Below are 21,646 nucleotides of genomic sequence, written 5' to 3'. Positions count from 1 at the left end.
TCGTTTCGGGGCACCTTATTTAATAAAGGGTGTTAAAATCCCCAGAGGGAGTGCAGAGGAGATTTACTAGATTGACATCAGGACTGCGGAATTTTAGATACAAGGATAGATTGGAGAAATTGAGCTTCTTCTCCTTGGAGCAGAGAAGATTCAGAGGTGATCTTATTGAGTTGTTCAAAATTATGAATAATTTTGACAGTACAGAAGTATATTCTGTTTCCACTAGTTGGTGTGTCAGTGACTAGGGGTCACAATTTTAAGATGGTCAGCAAGAGAGCTAGGAGTGAGATGAGGTGAGTTGTTCAGATTTGGAATGCGATGCCTGGGAGAGTGGTGGAGGCGGATTCCATCTGAGGTTTCAAAAGAGAGCTGGATATATATTTGAAAGTGATGAATTTAGAGGGCTACTGAAACAGGGCTGGAGAATGGGATTAGCTGGACAGCTCTTTTTGGAGCCGGTGCAGACGATGGGCCCCCTTCTGCAACTAGTCAAGGTACTGGTGACACCACATCTGGAGGTGAGCAATTTTGGTTCCCTTATTTAAGGAATGTGATTGGGCGTCAGCCGAAATTCGAGGCTGGCGCCAGGTGCCCAGTGGAAAGACGTGCTCGGGTGTCTCGACAGCAGCATGGATGCGCCTCATGCTGGCGTGGGCATGCAAATTGTACAGTAAATGCCGTTGGCATATCGTTAACGGGCCCGACCCAGCATTCTCTGGGCCTCCTGCGATGCTCCGCCTCCGCCAGGTGGATGTGCCGATGGCGTGGTTTGCTTGTGGTAAAATTGGTAAACAGACGCCATGGCTATGAGGGTGAGAGAGAAGGTAGGACCTGGTCCCAAATGCACAACCGTGGATTGCTAGTCGTGTTGCTGGCTGGGAGTTATATGTCAGGGCCTGTGGTTGCGCAGCCCTCCCCGCCCCTAACCAGGTGCTACGCTGTCACTGGGGCACCTAAGGAGGACGCCCACAGTAGACCCCACAGCAGGGCAGGGCTGGAGAGCGTACCGCTGGCATAGGTTGCGCCAGCCATCGGTATCCCTGCCGACAGGGACAGGTGCCGGAGTCTGAGGTTCCTCCCCAGTGCCAGGCACCGATGGGCCTGCAGTGCGATGTGGAGGGCAAAGCGTCGAGGAACTGCTGGGATAGGGGTGGGAATGGGGGATGGGTGAAAGGGGGGACTTAATGGGGCAGGAGCTGCAATGCAGGCCGGCGCCACCGTGTAGCCCAGCGGACCAGGTTGGGCATGGGAATATTCACCATGCTAACACGTCTGCCCTTATCCCCTGCAGAAAATGGATTTCGCAACCCATCCAGGAGTGGTTTGCATCTGCCTGATGGCCGCAGCCCTGGCAGACGCTATGAGGCCGGAATAGCAGGAGCTGCTCAGGGAGGATCTTGCAGAACAGGAGCCTGCCCCAGAGGAACACGAGCCAGCCGGTGATGATGGAGAGCCAGCCGTCCAACGGACTGAGGAGACAGGAAGGCGGCAATGCATCAGGCTCCCTGTGTACCGGCAGTGCTTGTCATTCGAGGAACTGCTGGGCCGGGTGCGTCGTCGAAGACTCTGGCTGACCAGGGAGACTGTACGGCATATCTGCTGCATCATGGCATACCTGGAACCACGGGGGTAAAGGGTTGGACACCTGCTCCAGGTGGCTGTCAAGGTTACGGTCACCCTGAACCTCTATGCCACAGGTCCTTCCAGGCGGTGAGTGGGGACCTGTTGGAGATCTCTCAGATCTCAATGCACAGGTGCATCCACACCATAACGGAGGTTGTTACGGTACCCTGGGCAAACATGGGGTCAATTCCAGCCCCCGCCTCGATCCGGAGTCACAGCGTAAGTGAATTAACAAATAAATCTTTTCCACCTGTCGAGATTATGGTCCTCGTCTGCTCCAATGAGGTACAGGCATCAAATTTATAAGAAGAACATTTTTAAAACTTTATTTATAATTGGAAAAATTATTAATATTTAATGATAAGAATGGAACAATGTAACTATTCCCAAAACTGCCTCATTCTTGGATCTCTTCACACAACTCAGAACAAAATGGAGCTTTTCACAAGACCGCCTTTCTTCAGGAAGGTTCTGACTGGCTCCACCAATCGCAAGCGAGAATCCATGAATGTGGAATTGGTGTGTGACCACGAGCTGCACATCATGCACATCTGCCCCCAATACCCGGACAGCGTGCACGATGCATTCATCTTCCAACAAGGAGGATGCGGAGTGGGTTTCAGTGTAGTGTGTGTGGTGGTGGGTCACTCACTGGATAGGATCTGCCACTTGGCGCCCGCACATATCTGGCTCTGTCCTCTGCCGCCTCCGAGGGCGACTCTGGGGGTAACCCCCGACTGCACTGGGGGCGCTGTCCCCTGCCTACCTCCAACACCCGCGCCCCACATTGGCGGCCCGGACACCCTCAGCTCATGGTCCAGCCCAACCTTCCACACCCTTCAGGCAGAGGACCAAGGCAGTTCAGAACGTCGGTGAATAGGTGTTCATTGTGATATGTACAAGCTTTGTGCCCTAGCCCCTATCGCTAACATAGAACAGAGAATCCCTACAATGCAGAAGGAGGCCATTCGGCCCATCGAGTCTGCACTGACCCTCTGAAAGAGTAGTTCACCCAAGGGAACCCACTCGTGCAATCTCATTTACCACTGGTTCGATTCTAGCCTTGGATGACTGTCGTGTGGAGCTTGCATGTTCTTCCTGTGTCTGTATGGGTTTCCTCCAGGTCCTCCGGTTTCCTCCCACAGTTCAAAGATGTGCTGATTAGATGGGTTGGCCATGCTGAACCATCCCTTAGTGTCCCAACGATGTCCAGGCTAGGTAGGGTTACAGAGATAAGGTGGGGTACTCTTGGTACTCCTTCGGAGGGTCGGTGCGGACACTATGGGCCGAATGGTTGCCTTCTGCACTATAGAGATTCTATGGAATATTTGAATTATAGGTTTAATCTTTCTTTGTTTATATATCCTATATTTCAATTAAAATGCCATCTTGTGATTTCATCGACTAGTTTTAGAGTGTAAGTTGACTTCTTCATGGAATTTTTTGCATTTATAGAAGAGGCCACAGTGCAGCTCGGGAGAAAACGGTCAGCGCTCAGTACAGTAACTGATCAGGAAGAGGAAATGGATGACATAAATGTTGGGTATGATAACCTGAACAGTAATATGTAGAGCACACTGAACATTAATTTTGTATATAGTGCCGTAAATGGATGTTTATGTTGTTGAACTCAAGAATGAAGGAGAAGAGGAAGTTACAAGTTAATATAAATTCTCACATTTTTCATAAAGTAAAGAAGAGGAATTGCATAACAGTTTGGATTTGCATGCCATTTGAAACCACAAATGTTCGGAACCACAGTGAGAAGTAGTATATGTTGAACATTGGGGTTCTTGAAAGCAATGTCATTGGTTTGTTTATTGAAAAAAACATAGAATTCCGACAAGTACAGAACCAGAACAAAGAAAGGTACAGCACAGGGACAGGCCCTTTGACCCTTCAAGCCTGCACCGACCTTGTTGCGCTTCCAACCTAAAACCTACACTCTGGGGTAGGTATTCCTCTATTCCCATGCTATTCATTTATTTGTCAATACGTCCTCTATCTCCCTCCTGTATTCTGACTCGACATTCTTCGAGTTCCGACCCATTACGGTTGTGTCGTCAGCAAACTTGTAGATGGAGTCGGAGACAAATTTTGCCACGCAGTCATGTATGTACGGGGAGTATAGTATGGGGCGAAGTACGCTGCCTTGTGGGGCCCCAGTATTGAGGACTATTGTGGAGGAGGTGTCGATTGTGATCTATGGGTCAGAAAGTCGAGGATCCTTTTGAAGAGTGAGGAGCCAAATCTAGGTTTTGGAGCTTTGATATGGGCTTGGCTGGGATTATGGTGTTGAAGGCCGAGCTGTGATCAATAAATAGGAGTCTTATGTAGGAGTCCTTGTTGTTGAGATGCTCTAGGGATGAGTGCAGGGCCAGGGAGATGGCGTCTGCTGTGGACCGGTTGTGGTTGTATACGAATTGCAGTGGATCAGGGTGTTCTGGGAGTATGGAGGTGATGTGCCTCATGACCAACCTCTCGAAGCACTTCATTACGATCAATGTCAGGGCCACCCGACAGCAGTCATTGAGGCACGTTGGCTGGTTCTTCTTTGGCACTGGTATGATGGTGGTCTTCCTGAAGCAGGTGGGATTCCCGGAACAGAGTAGGGAGATGTTGAAGATGTCTGTGAACACATCCGCCAGCTGGTCGGCGCAGGCTCGGTGAGTGCATGACCAGTGACCGGACCTGTCATCTTCTGTTCATTTTCAGGAAGGCCGATCTGACTTCGGAAGCCATGATGATGAGTATTGGTGTGTCGGGGGCTGCTGGGACTGTCAACAGCGGTTTGATGGTTTCCTGCTCGAGCCAAGCATAGAATATATTGAATTCTGCTCGACTTTGCTTTGTAGCCCGTGATGTTTAGGCCTTGCCACAACAGCCAAGAGTCTGTAACGCTAGTTTGTGACTCTAGCTTGGTCTTGATATTGTCTCTTGGCATCCCCAATGACTTTTTGGACGTCTTACCTGGATTTCTTGTATAGATCAGGTGACTTGAACAACTCAGACCTGGCCTTCAGTAGGAAGGGAAGTCAATCTCCCGATTAAGCCATGGTTTCCGGTTGGGGAACGTACGTACTACTTTGGCAAGCAGTCGTCCACACATTTGCTGATAAAGTCTGACGATGGTGGCATACACGTTTAGGTTGGTCGCTGATTTCTTAAATATGGACCAGTCCACTGACCCCAAGCAGTCACGTAGGAGCTGTTCTGTTTCCTCGGACCAACACCTCACGACCTTCTTAACCGGATTCTTCCGCTTAAATTTCTGTTTGCACGCCGGGAGATTTTCCAAAGTGCGGTCGGGGGATGGAATGGTAGGTGCCCTTTATTTTTGTGAATAACCTAAAGTCCAATATATTTGTACCCAACTGTAGCCCCACCCAGCAACCCAGCCTCTGCCATCTTTCCTGCTACCAGGCTGACCTATTCACTCAACGGCGAACTTTCACTCGCTCCCTTCTTCCCAGTGGCTTTTTTCTGGTTCTTAGACATTCCTACCTTCCTTATGCCTTCCTACACCAGCTTGTTCAAAAACTGCCCCTGAAACCGGGTATTAAAGTCCAAGTAACCAGAGCCTTGAGCAGGAGCTACCCAACATGCGTCTTCCACCTACATGCTGCCACCGGAAGTTAGGAGAGATTCCTTTACATTGAGGGTTGTTGCAATGTGGAACGCTTTGTTGAGGGAGTTGTTGAGACAAACCAGTGAATCTTACAAAGGGAACATGGATAAATATTTGAGACTGAGGAAGATGCAGGGAGGATGCTGTTGGAAATTAGGTTAGTTTGGTTTGTTCTAATGAAGAATCCATATTGACACAGGTCAAAGGCCTGTACTGTAACCTCTATGGATTACAGTTATGGCACATGGAGTTCTGTGGTGATCTGCCAATAAACATCTTCATAAACAAAGTAAACTGAAAGTGAGGTAAAACAAGCTTTTATAATTGTACCAGAGATCCTGTCACTTGAGGGTGCTGCAGACAACTGGTTTTCCCAGTGTGTATGGTGTATTATGCAATGGGTTGTGTGCGAGTACTGCTATTTATTTCTGATATGGTACAGTCATCTGTTAATGATGCACACAATCATTGAGTGAAATAACCTTTATTTTTCAGTTTTTATTTTCTGATGTATAATCCTTTGAAAGGCGATTCTTTCTTATCCGGCAACAAACATTCAACACAAACCAAACAAGAGAGGACTTATATCAAATGTATTTGTACTCTAATTGTGTGTAACACTGCATGGCATACAGCCATTGTCTCCTCCAAACAATTGAAATGTGCATATTTGGAATGCTGTTGGAAGCCATGCAACTGTACAGGATTAATGACATTCAGCAGGCAGCACATGGTGCACAGTAATGCTAGCTTCACTCACATAAACATTTTCCACATTTAACTATTTATAAATAGATGATAAGTTAGTGTTGCTAATAGCACCTTGTTCAAAAATTATGACTTTAAATATATACTGTGTCTTCTAGCAAAGCCTGGCTGCTGATGGCATTCCTTTTAGAATATTTTTAGAGGGTCACATTCAAGCTTCATAACTTAGACCATAGAACATAGAACAGTACAGCACAGAACAGGCCCTTCGGCCCTCGATGTTGTGCCGAGCAATGATCACCCTACTTAAACCCACGTAACCCATATCCCAACAATCCCCCCATTAACCTTACACTACGGGCAATTTAGAATGGCCAATCCACCTAACCCGCACATCTTTGGACTGTGGGAGGAAACCGGAGCACCCGGAGGAAACCCACGCACACACAGGGAGGACGTGCAGACTCCACACAGACAGTGACCCAGCCGGGAATCGAACCTGGGACCCTGGAGCTGTGAAGCATTGATGCTAACCACCATGCTACCGTGAGGCCCTTGAAATAAGGGCCTTGTTCTTGAAATAAAATAATTATTGCTTTTACACTCATTATATAATGAAGATGTTATTTATACCATACGTGTCAACATTAACTGATATATTGGTATATATTGTTTGATTGCAGGATTGCGGTTGTTAACATTACTTCATACACTGGTCATTGGGAAGCTCTGTGAATTTATAGACTTTCCACTTTTAATTAGAGGATACACACAAAGGATATTATATTCTTGATAGATTTATCTTTGATTTTTAGTTTTAATTTCCTCTTTCCCTTTTGAAGATATTGCTTTCATTCCACAACACAAAGTACTATCTACTATTTTACCAAGGGACCTTTAATCATTTGAGTGCTGGTGGATACCAACAGGTTGCACAGTGGAGTGCCAAGTCTGAGGAGCCAGCTGCTACATTTCTCCAGCATTCACACATGCAGTTCCAATAGTTGCCATGGGATAAATATCAGGAGCGGTAGCCTCGTCTGGATTTATTTTCTTTCATAGAACAGTACAGCACAGAACAGGCCCTTCGGCCCTCGATGTTGGGCCGAGCATTGTCCGAAACCAAGATCAAGCTATCCCACTCCCTGTCATTCTGGTGTGCTCCATGTGTCTATCCAATAACCGCTTGAAAGTTCCTAAAGTGTCCGACTCCACTATCACAGCAGGCAGTCCATTCCACACCCTAACCACTCTGAGTAAAGAACTACCTCGGATATCGATCCCATATCTCACACCCTGAATCTTATAGTTATGTCCCCTTGTAACAGCTACATCCACCCGAGGAAATAGTCTCTGAACGTCCACTCTATCTATCCCCCTCATAAGAACATAAGAACTAGGAGCAGGAGTAGGCGTAGGCCATCTGGCCCCTCGAGCCTGCTCTGTGATTCATGGCTGATCTTTTGTGGACTCAGCTCCACTTTCCGGCCCGAACACCATAACCCTTAATCCCTTTATTCTTCAAAAAACTATCTATCTTTATCTTAAAAACCTATCAAGGACACAAAGTATTTGTTCCTTGAACAAGCTCCACTTTTCATTTGCTCATCATCTTCATCATCATCTTATAAACCTCTATTAAGTCACCTCTCATCCTCATCCGCTCCAAAGAGAAAAGCCCCAGCTCCCTCAACCTTTCCTCATGAGACGTATCCTGCAAACCAGCCAGCATCCTGGTAAATCTCCTTTGCACCCTTTCCAATGCTTCCACATCCTTCCTTTAATGAGGTGACCAGAACTGCACACAATACTCCAAATGTGGTCTCACCAGGGTCATGGAGAGTTGCAGAATAACCCCACGGCTCTTAAACTCAAGCCCCCTGTTACTAAACACTAACACACTATAAGCCTTCTTCACGGCTCTATCCACTTGAGTGGCAACCTTCAGAGATCTGTGGACATGAACCCCAAGATCTCTCTGTTCCTCCACATTCCTCAGAACCCTGCCATTGACCCTGTAATCCGCATTCAAATTTTTTCAACCAAAATGAATCACCTCGCACTTATCAGGGTTAAACTCCATCTGCCATTTTTCGGCTCAGCTCTGCATCCTATCAATGTCTCTTTGCAGCCTACAACAGCCCTCCACCTCATCCACTACTCCACCAATCTTGTTGTCATCAGCAAATTTACAGACCCACCCTTCAGCCCCCTCCTCCAAGTCATTGATAAAAATCACAAATAGCAGAGGACCCAGCACTCATCCCTGTGGTACACCGCTGGTAACTGGTCTCCAGTCTGAAAATTTTCCATCCACCACCACCCTCTGTCTTCTATGTGATAGTCTGTTACTTATCCAATTGGCCAAATTTCCTTCTATCCCACACCTCCTTACTTTCTTCATGAGCCGACCTTATCAAATGCCTTATAAAAATCCATGTATATGACATCAACTGCTCTACCTTCATCTCCACACTTAGTTACCTCCTCAAAGAATTCAATCAAATTTGTGAGGCAAGACTTACCCTTCACGAATCCGTGTTGACTGTCCCGGATTAAGCTGCATCTTTCCAAATGGTCATGAATCCTATCCTTCAGGACCTTTTCCATTAATTTACCGACCACCGAAGTAAGACTAACTGGCCTATAATTACCGGGGTCATTCCTATTCCCTTTCTTGAGCAGAGGAACAACATTCACCACTCTTCAGTCCTCTGGCACTATCCCTGTGGACAGGGATAGCTTTAAATTGAGGGGTGGTAGATATAGGACAGATGTCAGAGGCAGTTTCTTTACTCAGAGAGTAGTAGGGGTGTGGAACGCCCTGCCTGCAACAGTAGTAGACTCGCCAACTTTAAGGGCATTTAAGTGGTCACTGGATAGACATATGGATGAAAATGGAATAGTGTAGGTCAGATAGGCTTCAGATGGGCAGCACGGTAGCATGGTGGTTAGCATAAATGCTTCACAGCTCCAGGGTCCCAGGTTTGATTCCCGGCTGGGTCACTGTCTGTGCGGAGTCTGCACGTCCTCCCCGTGTGTGCGTGGGTTTCCTCCGGGTGCTCCGGTTTCCTCCCACAGTCCAAAGATGTGTGGGTTAGGTGGATTGGCCGTGCTAAATTGCCTGTAGAGTCCTAAAATGTAAGGTTAAGGGGGGGGGGGGGTTGTTGGGTTACGGGTATAGGGTGGATACGTGGGTTTGAGTAGGGTGATCATGGCTCGGCACAACATCGAGGGCCGAAGGGCCTGTTCTGTGCTGTACTGTTCTATGGTGTTGCACGTTTTACTTGAGTGTAATTCGCGTTTATTGGAGTGTATTAACACGCCTCCGTTTAAAGGCCGTGTGCTTAACACTGCTAGGCTCTGTGTATGTATTTTCAGCTCGGGAGTCGCCAGGTGCCGTATAACACCTCACAAATATTCCAAGGTCAGGTTCAAAGTAATAAAACGATACACCGATTAGTAAGTTCCAAACAATCAATATTTATTATACAAATATAATAAATACGCATGCACACGCTAAGGGACTAAGCTATAACTAAACTAAGCGATCAGAATACTTAACTAAACAGGAACAGGCAAGGTCAGGGAGCGAGGCCTTCGTTCCGATCTTGGTCTGCAACCTTCAGAGAGTGTGCTGGTCGCTGGGGGTCTAATGGGCCTGGTTCGCGTAGCGAGCGTCGTATTGGCACTTACGGTTCGGCGGCTGGTGCTCAACGGCTGGAGTCAGGATACAGGTCGAAGTTCTTGGTCAAAGCCGGAGCACGAAAACAACAGACAGGACCATGTGTGGGGTCTATCTTTTATAGGGCCCCAATGTCCGTGCCTCTTTTGGGGCGGGCTTTACCTTCAGGTATCGATTGGACCAAATTCTAATCGATATCTTTTGAATTCCCCCAATGTGAGGGTCTCTTCTTGATGGAGGGGGCGGTTTCTATAGTGGATACTTCTGGTGCCGCTCTGTCTGGACATCCACTTAAAGTATCTATTCAAACCTAAATGTTGCCATTGTGTGTGCCCAGATCTGGATTGCCTCATTAATATGCAAAGCGTTTTGCCATTAACACCTTTGGTTTGAGATCTTCCACCTGGCCAGAAACTAGTTTTGCTGCTTGCAAAATGCTAATCAGTCTTTGCAGACTGCTGTCTTGGCTAAACTGCTTTTTCACTGCAGTCTTAGCAATTCTCCATCTTGTTAGTCCAGTGTCCATTTTAGGTGGCTACAGTGGCTACATTCCCTCCTTGTGATGCTCACAATCAAAATATTGTGAAGGATCACCTATGCACGTTGCTTCGAGTGCTTCTGGGTGCCTTCTTTGTGTTCCCTGACCTCGGCAAGCTCCTGAGCGTCTACTCTGTCCTTGACTATGGGAAGAAAATTTTTTACCTGACATCTCTACTTGGCGCTATGTCAAAGGGGACATGCATTACCAAAAACCGGGAACCTCTACCTATCACAACTATCCTTATCTTACCTTAAACATTTCATTACAGACTAAACCTCATCCATTCATACCACATCACATAACATTTCCTGACTCGGCAGTCGAGTTCAGGACAATATAATACATGGGTATATTTTATTTTATTCACACAGTGCTTTATTCATCAAGGGGCAAAGGGGATTGATGAAACCGAAAAATAGGGGATCGAACTCCATAGACGGTTGAGGGGCAGGAACGGGAGGCTCTCCTCTTCCACTTCCTCAACCTGAGGGTCTGTACGATGATGACGAGGATTGCAATCACTAGCAGTGATTCAATCACATATGACATGGAGTACCATGTCATAAATTTTGTGCACCAGGTCTGAACCTCACTGATCAGAGCTGAGCACGGGGGAGTTGCTCTGAGTGAAACATTTACGGCGGGGGTTGTGGGGGAAACGTGTCTTGCTTTGACATAAACAAATACAACATTTAAGAGCAATAAGTAGGCTTCCATCATCTTCTCTTCGTTCTTTTTCTCTTCCTCCTGTACGGCTGATCCTTGCTGTGACCCCTGTTTCGTCCTTCGAAAGCTATGGGATCAAGCACAGTATCTGTCAATACAGCTTAATATCCGTACTTGTTAGTGTATCTGTCTTTCAATTCCAATTGACCCATTAAAATGACTGGCCAAGTCACACCCTGTGACTCCCCTCATTTTTTTTTCAAAATGCGAATTTAATGAACACAATACACCTAACAACTTTCCTCCTGCGAGCCGTCTCGCAGGCTTTGCTCATTTACCATCCGAATGTTCCTGGATGTAAATAGCATGTGGGATGGCGGCCTAAGGGCTGCCTAACGAAAAATGAAAACAAATTGGAAACAAAAGGTCGAATGGGTTGCGTATGGGCCGCTACGGGTACGATTTGAATGGGATCCCCGGGTAGGGCGTGCTGTGCCATACCCGAGCTTGGCTGACCAAAGTGGGTTCTCAGACAGGGCGGGTCCTCAGTGCCGTTTGTCCACTGCCTGAGTAACCTGGAGTAAACGGGCAAGAATGTGTTTACCGTGGATTTGCAGCCTCTATTCGCCGAATAGAGGGGCACCTAAAAACCAAGGGAGGAGCCAAGATGCTCCTTTTGAAAATTGAGCTGGGCTTCAGATATTGTAGCCGAAAAGGTGAGCTGCTCACCATAGACGTTCTCAGAGGTTTCTGCAGACAAACTAAAGTGCGTGCGAGGTGGTCACAATCTTTTCAGCTGAAAAGATCTGCAATCAAACCCTTAACATATTAATAAACAAACATAAACTGACAAACAAACATGCGTGCAGGTTCCATCAGAAAGGAGATCGCTTCCCTCAAGCGGTTCCTATTTTACATCATCTGGACACCTCACTTTTCCTCTGTCTCTGTGAACAGGGTCACAAAGGGGTTGCCGTATCGGGATTCAGACACCGTGTCATCCTGCTCTCCCGGATCCCACACCCTTGTGTGGATCAGGCATGATATCTTTGAATTGTGTGACTGGGGGTCACTTTCGTCGTTGCGGACAAGTCGGTACGAATTGTCCCTGTGCCAGAGTGTTGGGTCCAAAAGTGAATGGGTATTGTCGGGGTCGGGTGGTGGGTCTGGGTTTTTAATGTAAGTGACTTCCATGGGGTCACTGGAGTCGGGGTCATAGTCGCTGCCATGTGGGCTGTAGTGTGGTGTGCTGTGGCTGTCCTCAGAGTCAGTGTCAGCTTGTGGGCGTTTCGGGGCGTGGTCTGTCGTGGTCAGTGGGCGGAGTCGTGGGCAAGTCCGATGAAGAACTGGTCTGTGAGGGGGATGGTGGAAACGTGTCTCTAGTGGGTGGGGTGAGGTGTTCTGCTGCGTCTAGCAGGACATGGTGTGCATGGTTGGCCTGTGTTCCATATGCCTTTAACTGGTTGATATGGAACCACGCGGTCTTACCATTAGGATATTGTATCCTATAAACTGAGGGGCTAATTTTATCCGAAATTGAGTATGGGCCGGAATATTTTGGTGCCAAAAAACTGCTGGGGTTGTATACAGATAGCATTACCTGTTGCCCAACCTGGAATTCTGTGGGGTGTACGGTCTTGTTAAAGCATGCTGTGCGTTGTCTACGGCGTTTCCCTAGCTGAACTGCGGCTGCAATCTGTGCAGACCTCACAGTCTCAACCAGGTCTTTAACTGCCTTTTCATGTGTGAGGGCCGTCACTTCGGGGCTAGTCATGTCCAGTCCTAAAAGGAATTCTGTACCTTTCATAGGGCGTCCGGTCATGAGTGTGTGTGGTGTGTATCCTGTGGAAGTTGAAACTGTATTTCTGATGAACATGAGTGCAAATGGGAGCACTGAATCCCATGTGGAGTTGTTCTCTTGAACCATTTTTCGAAGTGTGGATTTTAGGGTCCGATTCATGCGCTCGACAATCCCGCTGGACTGTGGGTGATACGCAATATGAAAGTTTTGTTTTATGCCAAATATTGTCAGGACGTTCTTCATGACCCGTCCTGTGAAGTGAGATCCCTGGTCCGAATCAATGCTTCGGGGTAAACCCCATCTCGTGAAGATGTGGTGGGTCAGGATCTTTGCAGCTGTCTTAGCTGTATTCGTTCTAGAGGGGAATGCCTCTACCCATTTGGTAAAGGTATCGATTACCACCAGAACGTATTTATAGCCATTCCTACAAGGGGGCAATGGTCCTATAAAGTCGATCTGGAGGTTTGTCCAGGGGCCATTAACTGGTCGAGTATGCCGAAGTTGTGCCTTTTTAGAATACCTCTCCGGGTTATTCTGGGCGCAAATAAGGCAATTCTCGATGTAGTGACTTACATCTGTCCTTAGGTTAGGCCACCAACAGAGCTGCCTGAGGTGCCTCGTGGTTGCGTCGATCCCTTGATGCCCGTGCCCATCATGGAACAAAGCAATCATTTCATTCCTGTCCTGCTGCGGGACCACATAAAGCTGATCCTTTATGATCACACCCTCATGTGTGGTCAGTGCGTGTCTGAACTTGTCGTACTGGGGCACAAAGTTGCCTTTGAAAATCTCCCTGAGATCCTCATCCTGCTTCTGTGCCTCTACTAAATCCTTGATATCGGTCTGTGAGACTTGAACTGCGCTCACAGGGGCGCTAGCTGGTGCGCTAGCTGGGGGTGTCCACAAGTGTCCTCGCCTGGAACCTGCCTTAGCCAGTGCGTCGGCTTTTACATTCCCAGGGAGGGATGACCTATGGTGGCTTCTCACTTTGATAATGCCGAAGGTCCTGTCCTTCGCTTTCTCTAAAATGTGTTGGAGTAAAGGGGCTGATGGAAGGGGTTTCCCATCTGCGGAGACAAAACCTCGTGTCCTCCACAGGGGTAGAAAATCTGTTAAACTATTGCAGACATATAGACTGTCCGAATATATGTCCGCTGGGCTGGGGAAAGAATCGGGGTGGTCCACTATGTATGCTATGGCCGCGAGCTCCGCTGCCTGCGCGCCTAAGTGTCCTGGTAATTTTAAAGCTATCTCTTCGAGAGCGCGACCCTGCGCGTCCTCGACATAGATGCCGCATCCTGTGATACGCTCACCTTCTAAAACCGTGGATGAACCGTCTACGTATATCCGTAGTGGTCCACACGTGTCTGTGTGTTGGGGGCTTTGTCTGGGGTTCCCTATCTTCCTGGGGGGTGTCTTTGCTATAAAGGGTCCTGTGTTATGTAAGGGGGCTACAATTTCGCATTCATGGGGCTGTCCTGGGTATTGGAGGTTGTCGGCTAAAAATGTGTGTGTGCGGGTCCGTTTTACTGTAATGTCCCGTCCTTGTAAGAGTAGTGTCCACCTAGCTACCCTAATCTGGCTAACTGAACCGTCCTTCAGTCGACCGTCTAGGAGTAACTGTGTGGGGGTGTGCTCGGTCAAAATGGTGGTGGGGTTGAGTCCGGTAATGTAAGAAAAGTATTGTACTGCCCAGAAGACAGCAAGGAGGTGCCTCTCGCAGGCTGAAAATCCTTGTTCAACTGGGTCTAACAGTTGGGAGGCATAAGCTGCTCGTGCCGTTCCTGAAGTAACACGGCCGAGAGGGTCAGATCTGTGCTCGCTACCTCTATTGCATAGGGGGAAAGTTGGTCTGGGACTTGTAGCGTGGGTGCTGCGCTAAGGGCTTTCTTTAACTCTTCCACAGCCTCTGTATGCTGCGGAAGCCATTCCCAGGGGGCTCCTTTCTTAAGGAGGTCTGAGAGTGGGGCGGCTTTTGTCGCGAATCCGTCGATGTGGTTCCGACAATAACCAACCAGTCCTAAGAACGACCGGAGGGCTGAAACATTCTGGGGAAGGGGCAATTTGACAATCGAATCAATTCTTTTGAATTCGATCTCGCGTTTGCCGTGTGTGATGACTGTTCCCAAATACATCACTTTATCTTCCAAAATCTGGGCCTTTCTTGGGTTAACTTTACAGCCAATTGAGGTTAAAAGTTCCAGGAGTTCGGCCAGAAGCGTAATGTGCTCTGCCTTTGTGTCTGTCTGCAGTAGTAGGTCGTCCACATACTGTACCAGACATTTGGGGCGGGAAAATTTTTCTAAACCATTCGCCAGCTGTCGGTGGAAAATGGAGGGGGAATTGTGGAATCCTTGTGGAAGGCATGTCCACGTATACTGTTGAGCTTTGAAAGTGAAGGCAAATTTGTACTGGCACGCCTTTGCCAATGGTATTGACCAGAAGCCATTGCTAATGTCCAATACCGTGAAATATTTGGAGTTGAGTCCCTGTTTGAGCATGGTCTCGGGACTTGTTGCTACCGTGGGGGCTACTGCTGGGGTTACTTTATTGAGTTCCCGATAATCAATGGTCAGACGCCATGATCCGTCGGGCTTTCTCACTGGCCAAATAGGGGCATTATTGGTCGAGGCTACTGTTCTAAGCACACCTTGCTCCAATAAGCTACCTATTACCTTCTCTATTTCTCCCTCTGCTTCTAGGGGAAATCTGTACTGTTTCTGTGGTCTGGGGTTAGGTCCGGTAACGTGAATTTGTCCAGTCATTCTGCCACAGCCGTGCCGGTGACTGGCAAATGCTGTCCTATGTTTGTTTAATATTGCCTTAACTTGTCTGTCCGTGTTTAGTGTAGTCAAGTCAAATGAGTAGTCTCCTACTGCGCTAATCCTATTAGCGTAGTCTCCTACTGTGAGGGTAGCGGGTGCTCTGTCCGATCTTGCCATTCGCCAGACACACTGGTTCACTGGGTCGAACGACAGGCTATGGGCATTCATAAAATCTATCCCTAGCATGTGTTCTGCTGTCCGGGGAAGATTTACTAAAACAACGGGGTGTTTGGTGGAAATGTTCCCTAGCTGGATTGCTACGGGTGCTGTAATGTGTCCCTGCTGCGAGTGTCCTGTGAAACCGCTAAGTGTGATGGTGGAGGTGGTCGGCCACGTGTCTGCCTGTGCCGTGGTTGTGGAATTAATCGTGGTGCGGGACCCTCCTGTGTCCCAAAGTAACTCTATGGGCTTCCCTCTTAACTTTGCCGTGACTACCGGTCTTCCTGATGGATCCCATAGTGTGTCACAGACCCAAGTGGGGGAGCCCGAACACCGTCAGTCCGTTCCGTCCACATTGGTGGGTCCTGACTGTACGCCTATACTATGGATCGGTTTGGTTTTATTGCGATTCAGAGTGCCTGTCTGCTGGCCTCTCTGTGATCTCTGGGGTGCGTTACATTCCTTAGCCCAATGTCCTAACTGTCCACAGTTGTAGCATTCCTGCGACTTCTGTGGAGGGCTGCTCTTTCCTTCATTCACCCACGCGGAGTTTTGGTGCTCTCTCACTGCCTGTATGTCTGCTGCAGCCTGAGCCTCTTCTGGGGATTTCACTTTGCCTCTGCCCTGAACTGATTGCTCCCAAGCGCGGGACAATCTTTTCAGGACCCACTTCTCATTATGGGCCTCCTCTGAGGGGTCATAGCTGTTGCAAGCGCTCTGTCCTGCTTCTGTTGCATGAGAAATTATGGTGCGCGTCCATTTAACCATGTTTTCACGGTTCAAATGGGCTCTATTTAAATCGCCAAAAACTGCGTTAAAATGGATCCACAGCCTTCCTGCGAATGCTGTGGGGTGCTCGGTTTTCTTCTGTCGGCACTTATTAAGTCCTTCTACGGGGTCACCTCGATTATACCCTATGGCATCTAAAATGGAGGTGTGCATTTCCTCTAGGGTGCCTCCGCCAACGTTCTGTGGGTCGGGGAGGGCTGCTACAACCGATGGGTCTAAACTCAGAACTGTGAGTTTAACCTGCTCTCTTTCGTCCAGGCCGTACATGGTTGCCTGTTGCTTTACCTTTGCGAAAAACTGGTGGAGGTCTGCGGTGGGGAGAAACGGAGTGATCTTTTCACACGCGTCCCTTAGTTGGGTTACAGTTAAGGGGGTGGTGTAAGTTATATCGGGTGCGCCTTCTGTGGTCGCTTTCCTCTGGGTGGTGACTGGATTCATTGGAACGGTAACTAGCTGATCTGTGGGGGGTTGGGGTGCTTGTCTTTTCTGCTGCGCTGCTGGCGCACATGTTCCCTGAACATAACGCTGCGCTGTCTCACTTAACTCTTTCCAGTCTGGGGCATTCTCCTCATCTAACTGCTTTCCAAAGGTGCTTTGAAACCCATTTTGTACTGAAAGCAGCGATTGCAGCTCTGCAATCTGCTTCCTGCATTTCGCATGATCTACCGTACCCTGTCTTTGTTCTGTGGTAGCAGCATGGAGTGCTCTCAAAGCTGCTTTAAGGTCAGAGCATTGCCTCTGCAAAGCCTCTACCTGCTTCTCTGATTCTTCTCTTATCAGGACGGCACGTTGCACGTCCTGATAGGCCTTTTCGTACTGGGTCTGGGAACTGCTGAGATGGGCTAGACAAGACTGATGAGCCCTCTTGGCATCATCCACCTCTCTACCTTTCTCTGCCAACTTCCCTCTAAGATCCATATTTTCCTTTTCGATGTCCCTGACATCCACTTTACTCATTCTATTTCTTTCTTCTAATTCTGCCCGGAGCGTCTGAACGACCTCCTCTGTGCCTCGCAATTGTGCCAAACAGGACACAATCGCCATCGGCTTACGTGCTTTACTCATATTTTTCTTGTGAATTTGAGAGAGGTTCTCCCACCAAGTATGTCCTATACTTCCGGGACCTGTCTCCTCATTCAAACAAAACTCTTTCCAAAGGGGCCATCCCTTTCCTTGCAGATACTTGCGGAGTTCCAGCTCCCACATGGGACACTGACCTACTCGGCTACTGCTGGTCGCTGCGACCACAAACCGTTCTGGGTTCATGAGGCGTTCCATTGCCTGCATGGCCATTTTTCTGACTCACTTTAAATTTAGAACAGGGGGTGTTGAGGTTATGTCTCACGAAACGGGTAAGGCTTACGCTATGTTCCGTTCACAAAACTACCGAAAGTTTGTCGCAACAAAATGCTTTCAGGTTTTCCTTACAACCCTGTTAGTATGCATGCACTAAACACACTTCCGAATTACGTTTATTCCTTTGAACACCTTGAATATTTGTGATTTCTTTCCTTTTTCTTTACCAGATTTCTAATTCAAATTTCAGGGTCCTCGACACTTGTAACCGTGTCCCGTCAGGATGTCGCTACTAAATGTTGCACGTTTTACTTGAGTGTAATTCGCGTTTATTGGAGTGTATTAACACGCCTCCGTTTAAAGGCCGTGTGCTTAACACTGCTAGGCTCTGTGTATGTATTTTCAGCTCGGGAGTCGCCAGGTGCCGTATAACACCTCACAAATATTCCAAGGTCAGGTTCAAAGTAATAAAACGATACACCGATTAGTAAGTTCCAAACAATCAATATTTATTATACAAATATAATAAATACGCATGCACACGCTAAGGGACTAAGCTATAACTAAACTAAGCGATCAGAATACTTAACTAAACAGGAACAGGCAAGGTCAGGGAGCGAGGCCTTCGTTCCGATCTTGGTCTGCAACCTTCAGAGAGTGTGCTGGTCGCTGGGGGTCTAATGGGCCTGGTTCGCGTAGCGAGCGTCGTATTGGCACTTACGGTTCGGCGGCTGGAGTCAGGATACAGGTCGAAGTTCTTGGTCAAAGCCGGAGCACGAAAACAACAGACAGGACCATGTGTGGGGTCTATCTTTTATAGGGCCCCAATGTCCGTGCCTCTTTTGGGGCGGGCTTTACCTTCAGGTATCGATTGGACCAAATTCTAATCGATATCTTTTTGAATTCCCCCAATGTGAGGGTCTCTTCTTGATGGAGGGGGCGGTTCTATAGTGGATACTTCTGGTGCGCTCTGTCTGGACATCCACTTAAAGTATCTATTCAAACCTAAATGTTGCCATTGTGTGTGCCCAGATCTGGATTGCCTCATTAATATGCAAAGCGTTTTGCCATTAACACCTTTGGTTTGAGATCTTCCACCTGGCCAGAAACTAGTTTTGCTGCTTGCAAAATGCTAATCAGTCTTTGCAGACTGCTGTCTTGGCTAAACTGCTTTTTCACTGCAGTCTTAGCAATTCTCCATCTTGTTAGTCCAGTGTCCATTTTAGGTGGCTACAGTGGCTACAATGGTTTCACAGGTCGGCGCAACATCGAGGGCCGAAGGGCCCGTACTGCGCTGTAATGTTCTATGTTCTATGTAAGGCCCAAAGATCAAAACCAAAGGCTCTGCAATCTCATCCCTTGCCTCCCAAAGAACCCTTGGATATATCCCATCTGGCCCAGGGGACTTGTCGACCCTCAGGATTTTCAAAATTGCTAATACATCCTTCCTCAGAACATTTACCTCCTCCGGCCTACCCGCCTGTATCACACACTCATCCTCAAAAATATGGCCCTTCTCGTTGGTGAACACTGAAGAAAAGTATTCATTCAATGCCTCGCCTATTTTTTCTGAGTAAGAAGTCTTACAACCCCAGGTTAAAGTCCAACAGGTTTGTTTCAAACACGAGCTTTCGGAGCACTGCTCCTTCCTCAGGTGAATCGTGCTCCGAAAGCTCGTGTTTGAAACAAACCTGTTGGACTTTAACCTGGTGTTGTAAGACTTCTTACTGTGCTCACCCCAGTCCAACGCCGGCATCTCCACATCATATTTTTTCTGACTCCATGCACAAGTTCCATTACTGTCCTTGACCGGCCCTACCCGTACCCTGGTCATTCTTTTATTTCTCACATAAGAGTAAAAAGCCTTGGGGTTTTCCATGATCCGACCCGCTAAGGACTTCTTATGCCCCCTCTTAGCTCTTCTAAGCCCTTTTTTTTTTTTTTTAGCTCTGAGGCACTCTGAATTACGACGTGAAAGCGAGGTCAGTAATCAAAGGCTTTAATAAACAGTGAACAATGGCAGGATCCAAGAGAAGTGTGCTCGCAAAATGGAGTCTCATCTTAAATACTGTTTCCAGGGGGCGTAGCCAGAGGCGGAGTCCCCAGGGTTCCAAGCCTCTTAAAGGGGCAGGTATTCCGATCATCACAAGCTCATTCCTTGCTACCTTGTAAGCCTCAAGCGACCCAACTGAACCTTGTTTTCTCATCCTTACATGCTCTTCCTTTTTCCTCTTGACAAGACATTCAACCTCTTTTGTTAACCATGGTTCCCTCACATGGCCATTTCCTCCCTGCCTGACAGGGACATACCTATCAAGGACATGCAGTATTTGTTCCTTGAACAAGCTCCACTTTTCATTTGTGCCTTTCCCTGACAGTTTCTGTTCCCATCTTATGCTCCCGAATTCTTGCCTAATCGCATCATAATTACCTCTCCCCCAATTATAAACCTTGCCCTGCCGTATGGCCCTATCCCTCTCCATTGCAATAGTGAAAGACACTGAATTGTGGTCACTATCTCCAAAGTGCTCTCCCACAAACAAATTTAACACTTGGACGGTTCATTACCCAGTACCAAATCCAATGTGGCCCCCCCTCTTGTCGGCCTATTCACATATTGTGTTAGGAAACCCTCCTGCACACACTGTACAATAACTGCCCCATCCGAACTGTTCGACCTATAGAGGTTCCAATCAATATTTGGAAAGTTAAAGTCACCCATGACAATTACCCTGAGACCTCCACACCTATCCATAATCTGTTTTGCAATTTCTTCCTCCACATCTCTATTACTATTTGGGAGCCTATAGAAAACTCCTAAAATGTGACCGCTCCTTTCCTATTTCTAACTTCGGCCCATATTACCTCAGTCGGCAGATCCCCTTCGAACTGCCTTTCTGCAGCCGTTAAATTATCCTTGATTAACAATACAACTCCTCCACCTCTTTTACCACCTTCCTTACTCTTACTGAAACATCTATACCCCGGAACTTCCAACAACCATTCCTGTCCCTGTTCTAACCATGTCTCTGTAATGGCCACAACATCGTAGCCCCAAGTACCAATCCACGCTCCAAGTTCACCTACCTTATTCCGGATGCTCCTTGCATTGAAGTAGGCACACTTCAACCCACCTTTCTGTCTGCTGGTACACTCCTGCGATGTTGATACCCTCCTCAGTACCTCACTACTCTCAACACTGTCTTCTGGACTACAGCTCGTTTTCCCAGCCCCCCTTTCTTCTCCCCTCTTACGGGGCAGCAGGGTAGCATGGTGGTTAGCATAAATGCTTCACAGCTCCAGGGTCCCAGGTTCGATTCCCGGCTGGGTCACTGTCTGTGTGGAGTCTGCACGTCCTCCCGCTGTGTGCGTGGGTTTTCTCCGGGTGCTCCGGTTCCTCCCACAGTCCAAAGATGTGCGGGTTAGGTGGATTGGCCATGATAAATTGCCCGTAGTGTCCTAATAAAAGTAAGGACAATGGGGGGGGGGGGGGGGGGGGGGGGGTGGATACGTGGGTTTGAGGGTGATCATGGCTCGGCACAACATCGAGGGCCGAAGGGCCTGTTCTGTGCTGTACTGTTCTATGTTCTATGTACCCCACCCCAATTCAGAAAACTATTTGTTGTGCCTCTACTTCTCGGGTAATAGGCAGGAGTAACAAGCCCAGAGAAACATGGATAACCAGAGACATTCAGGATATGATGAGAAGGAAAAGAGAGGCTTTTAGCAAGTACAAGGGCAGCAAATCAACAGAGGCATTAGTGGAGTGCAGAAAGTACAAGATGGAGTTTAAGAAAGCAGTTAGGAGAGCAAAAAGGGGATATGAGAAACTCTGGCTGGTAAAAATAGGAAAAATCCCAAGATATTATATCAGTATATCAATGGGATGAGGATAACCAGGGAAGAGTAAGGCCATTATGGACCA

At 47.8% G+C, this 21,646-nt stretch overlaps 1 protein-coding gene across 4 annotated transcripts in view; it reads left to right on the top strand.

Moving 5' to 3' along the window:
• Window positions 1–21,646, top strand: part of sycp3 (synaptonemal complex protein 3) — a 260,430-nt gene that overhangs the window by 101,204 nt on the left and 137,580 nt on the right. For all 4 annotated transcript variants that reach the window (XM_038820905.1, XM_038820904.1, XM_038820907.1 and 1 more), the window contains exon 3: window positions 3,079–3,166. In XM_038820905.1, the coding sequence (XP_038676833.1) occupies window positions 3,079–3,166 (88 nt within the window). The remainder of the gene's footprint in view (window positions 1–3,078; window positions 3,167–21,646) is intronic.

This window comes from Scyliorhinus canicula, chromosome 15 (assembly GCF_902713615.1).
Source record: "Scyliorhinus canicula chromosome 15, sScyCan1.1, whole genome shotgun sequence".
NCBI lineage: Eukaryota > Metazoa > Chordata > Chondrichthyes > Carcharhiniformes > Scyliorhinidae > Scyliorhinus > Scyliorhinus canicula.
This window is presented reverse-complemented; position numbering and strand designations above follow the sequence as displayed.